This window comes from Gavialis gangeticus, unplaced genomic scaffold, assembly GCF_001723915.1.
Source record: "Gavialis gangeticus isolate Ggan-Ray unplaced genomic scaffold, GavGan_comp1, whole genome shotgun sequence".
NCBI classification, from domain to species: domain Eukaryota; kingdom Metazoa; phylum Chordata; order Crocodylia; family Gavialidae; genus Gavialis; species Gavialis gangeticus.
Genome location: NW_017728998.1, coordinates 5,288,600 through 5,292,516, shown reverse-complemented (window position 1 = coordinate 5,292,516; position 3,917 = coordinate 5,288,600). Strand labels below are relative to the sequence as shown.

Below are 3,917 nucleotides of genomic sequence, written 5' to 3'. Positions count from 1 at the left end.
TTTTAAAAAGAGAGGGGCAGAACCTCAGCAGATGCAAACCATCCTAGCTCAGCTGATCCTAACAAAGCTAAGATCTACTGCTAGATGTGTGGGGTGCCAAAAGGTGACCGGAAAGTCCCAGCAGTACTGTGATTTCTACTCATTCTGAAGAAATCCAAGGTCCCGCCTTCTGCTGATCCTGGATGCCGACAAAGCACAGTATAAAAAGCACACAGTTGTGTGCGCAAAAGCCAAGGATCAGCAGGCAAACCTCTCCAGAATGGACGGGTCTCACCTAGCCCATTTGCTAATAAATGAACCTTTTGAAATCGCTGGGTTTATTGGAACATCTCGGCCATGAACAGCATCAAAAAATAAAAAATAAAAGTACACAATGAATGTCTCTGGGCTTCTTGATGCACAGTTGGAAAGCTTTCCAAAGATTAGTCAGTGCCAGGACCAGAAAGGACTTATTCTAACCCTGACACTTAAAAAAAACAAAACAAAAAACCCAAAACTGCTCAGACAGCGATTTGTTGACTTTCTCGGAAGAGCGGCCTTTGATGCGGCCCACAGATATCTTGGATGATCCGGAACATTTGCTCGGGCTGCATCTCGTCAGTGGCTGGAAACATCGGGCTGCTGCTGTAAGATCTTCCTCCTTCTTCCACCAGCTGCCTAACAAACACCTGTTCCACCTATGGCAGAAGAAAAGACCACCAAGATGCTTAAATAAAATGAGAGAACTTAGAGCTGCGATTCTCAACCGGGGTGTGGAGGCTTTTGAAGGGTGCCACAAGGCCCGAGCCAGGCTTAGGCTTGTCCCTGCCTGGACAATTCCTGACTCCCTATCAACCAGCCTCTATGGAAAGAGGTATGCATTGCCATAAGTAAATTCGTTTTTTAAATTGGATGCCACTCGACTCGCAAGAGTTATGGAGGGGGCTGTGAGTCCAGCAAGGGCCATCTCAAGTCCAAAACAGTTAAGAACCACTGGTTTAGAGTCTCCGATTCCTTTTGCTCCCGAATACCTTGCTGGCTGAACTAGCTATTAATGGTTTAACCAATACAACTGCTACAGTCAAGCCAATGCTTGCGGTATAGCGCATCAGTGCTACAAGCAAGAGGTGGGTTACACAAGGCACAGATAGAAAGGTACCAGCGGACCAGGAAAACCTTCAAGAGAGGAACTGGGAAAAGAGAGAAGGATGCTCTTATGTAGGGAGACACTGGCCTACAACTCAATGATCTTGAGCAAGTCACTAAATCCCCTTATGCCTCAGCTGCCCTTCTCTGGCTACGAGCAGACATAAAATACAAACCAGTGTAAATCACGCTGGGGTAAGTCGGGATCAAGACTGGACAGGCATGCAGCCATGCCAGGGGGCTCACACGGGATGGGGCTGTTACTGTACCGTACCATTAGGTGAGCAGGTATTTGCCTTCAGCAAACTGCTACCCTGGGATGAACACGGACAAAACCTGGTGTCATTTATTTCTTGCATTTATCTAATTCTTTCAAGGGAAATAAAGGTCAGTCTCCAGCGGATGGACCAAGTCTCCTAGGTCAGGGGTCTGTGCTGTCTGTTTACTGCTACACACAGATGTAAGCTGTGCACCTGTCCCTGCTGTTGGTTTGCCTTGCGTATTTAAATGCACTTCAAAGACAGGAGTGTCTCTCTATGACTGCTACAGCAATGCTGAGACCACCAGCAAGCAATAAGCCCCACATGGCTGCCTTTTGGAGCATCCCTGGGCATACACCCGGGATCTCAGCTGTGCTCTTGAGAGCACTGTTGGGTATGCCTGACCCAGCCCAAACTCCTGCCACACAATATAAGTAGGTGCAGCTTATTTCAAGGCAGTCCCGGGATCACTGGAGATCAAGTGCCAAGCAGAGCGGAAGCTTAATTTTGGTTGGAGATGCTGGTCACTGCTTTAGTAGCACCAAGAACTGGGGTGTTTTTACTTGATGACTCCCAAAGATGAGAAAGCGAAGATGCTTGTCATTTAAAAGCTTTGGAAGCCCTTTTAGAGCCAATACAATCGTCTGCCATTAAGTTTTTAATTCACCACCTAGAAGGTTTGCTCTGGGCTCCTTCAGTCCTCTGTACCCTGAAGGACTTGGCATTGTAAACCACCATTTGCTGCCCACACTTGCTTCCCTGCTTGAAACCATAACCCTGCTTGTGGCAACTCAAGCAGTTATAGTCATTTCATTGTCAGCTTCTAGAAGAGATGAGAAGAAAGCTTACAGCTGAGGAATGAGGGGCAAGGTAAAAGTACCTAACAAATGGCAATGACAGTGCAAAGTACAGGAAACTACAAAGGGAAAGGGGAGGAAAGATATGTTTCCTAGTCACGTGAGGTCAGACTGCTAAGCTTGACAGCAAGGCTGCATGCCATTTTGCACTTCAATTTGTGCATGCAATTAATATGATTGCATATGCAATTTGGCTCTGCTTGGGTGCAAATGATTCAAATGGACAGCCTGGATGGCTGTCTCCTTCGGCTTGTGTGGGCAAACAACTCTTTTGAACATGCAGTTGCAGGACATACGCGCACATGTGGCATACAGCTCTGCGCTTCTGAGGCTTGATGGCCTTGAACGTTAGAAGCAGAAGAGACAGGGTAGGGGAGAGAGGCCGAGCCGAGCTGTGGGAGACAAAAAGGGGGAAGGTCAAGTAGTAAACTTCCCCCATATCTAATCTTACCTGCACGAGGATGAGTTTACAGCGCAGGGGCACTGCATCCGGGAACTCTTCGCCAAAGCACAGTGTGACTTTGCTGTCAGGGAAGCGGCCTTGACTGCTGTAGAACTGCTGCAGCTCTGAAAGGAGAAACGCAGACGGTTGGAAGACGATAAAAATGAATCATGGGAGAGATTTGCACTTGCATGCACAGCTGTAGCAGGTGCTGTAGGCCCCCAGCCACCTGCAGCAGGCATGTTGTCTACACCTGTCTGCTGGAGATTTTTAAATCTCAGTGCAGGGGCTCCTGGTCCAAGCCCACAAGGGGCTTTGTGGCAAGACGCAGGCTGTGCTATGTCAAGGATGAAGTTCGAGGGTACCAAGCTGAAGTGCTTTGTCTGCATGTGTGTGTAGGAAAAGGCAAAAGTCCAGCTCCAATGTTTAATACTTCTCAGCCTAGCAAAGACCACTCCCCCCCTCCACACTTGGAAACCCTTTCAGGAGGCAGATGGAGTTACAGGGGGGAGGAGAGAGAGAGAGAGAGAGAGAGAGAGTGTGTGTGTGTGTGTGTGATTTCAAATTGGGCATTATACTTTTTTATTTTTTAAGACGAAAACTAAGAAAAGCAAGAATAACTGCAGGTCCTGAGCTGTAGCCACCTCAAGAAGGTCAGTAAGAGTTGCATTTCAATCCAGATGTGACCCTCCTACATAAGAGTACAGGTATTTCCTTGACCCCAGGGCATCTAGGCATGATCCTTCACCATTATAAAATGAACCCTCTGGTGCATCATGCAAATCATGCCAAATCACACAAGGCGGCAGAAAACTACAGGGTATCTGGAGCCGTCACTGAAGCTGGGCACTTTGAGGATGAACTCTACATAGCAAGCACCAGATCTTCATGTGGCATAAACCTACGGAGGTTAGCTGACCTCAGGAGCAGGGATGATGGTTTGGTGGTCAGAGTACTGACTGGGACCTGAGGTACTTGGGTTTCAAGACTGTGCTCTGCCACTGGTTCCCTGTGCAACCTCAGTCATGTCACTCAGCCTCCATTCCCCATTTGTACAATGCAGCATTGTCACACTCTACAGATAAATGCATTCAAGACTGCATCAAACCCAGGCGCTGTTCTAATGGAAAATGGAGCACTTAAACCCCTTCAACTACAATGGACTTCACAAAAGACATGCAGGTTTCCACTAGCTGAAGACGGGACCCTACAGTGTAGGAGGATGTTGATGCA

The 3,917-nt window shown here is 47.7% G+C and overlaps 1 protein-coding gene and 1 long non-coding RNA gene across 3 annotated transcripts in view; one reads left to right on the top strand and one right to left on the bottom strand.

Annotated features, from left to right (window-relative positions):
- The window catches only part of LOC109289429, a 1,293-nt gene extending 935 nt beyond the window's left edge, over positions 1-358 (top strand). Inside the window, exon 2 of the long non-coding RNA XR_002095361.1 lies at positions 13-358. This is a non-coding gene — a long non-coding RNA (uncharacterized LOC109289429). The remainder of the gene's footprint in view (positions 1-12) is intronic.
- Positions 7-3,917, bottom strand: part of IRF8 (interferon regulatory factor 8) — a 17,001-nt gene continuing 13,090 nt past the window's right edge. For both annotated transcript variants that reach the window (XM_019505443.1, XM_019505442.1), the window contains exons 7-8: positions 2,694-2,809; positions 7-677 (exon numbers count right to left, since the gene is read on the bottom strand). In XM_019505443.1, coding sequence (XP_019360988.1) covers positions 501-677; positions 2,694-2,809 — 293 coding nt within the window. In that variant the 3' untranslated portion in view covers positions 7-500. The remainder of the gene's footprint in view (positions 678-2,693; positions 2,810-3,917) is intronic.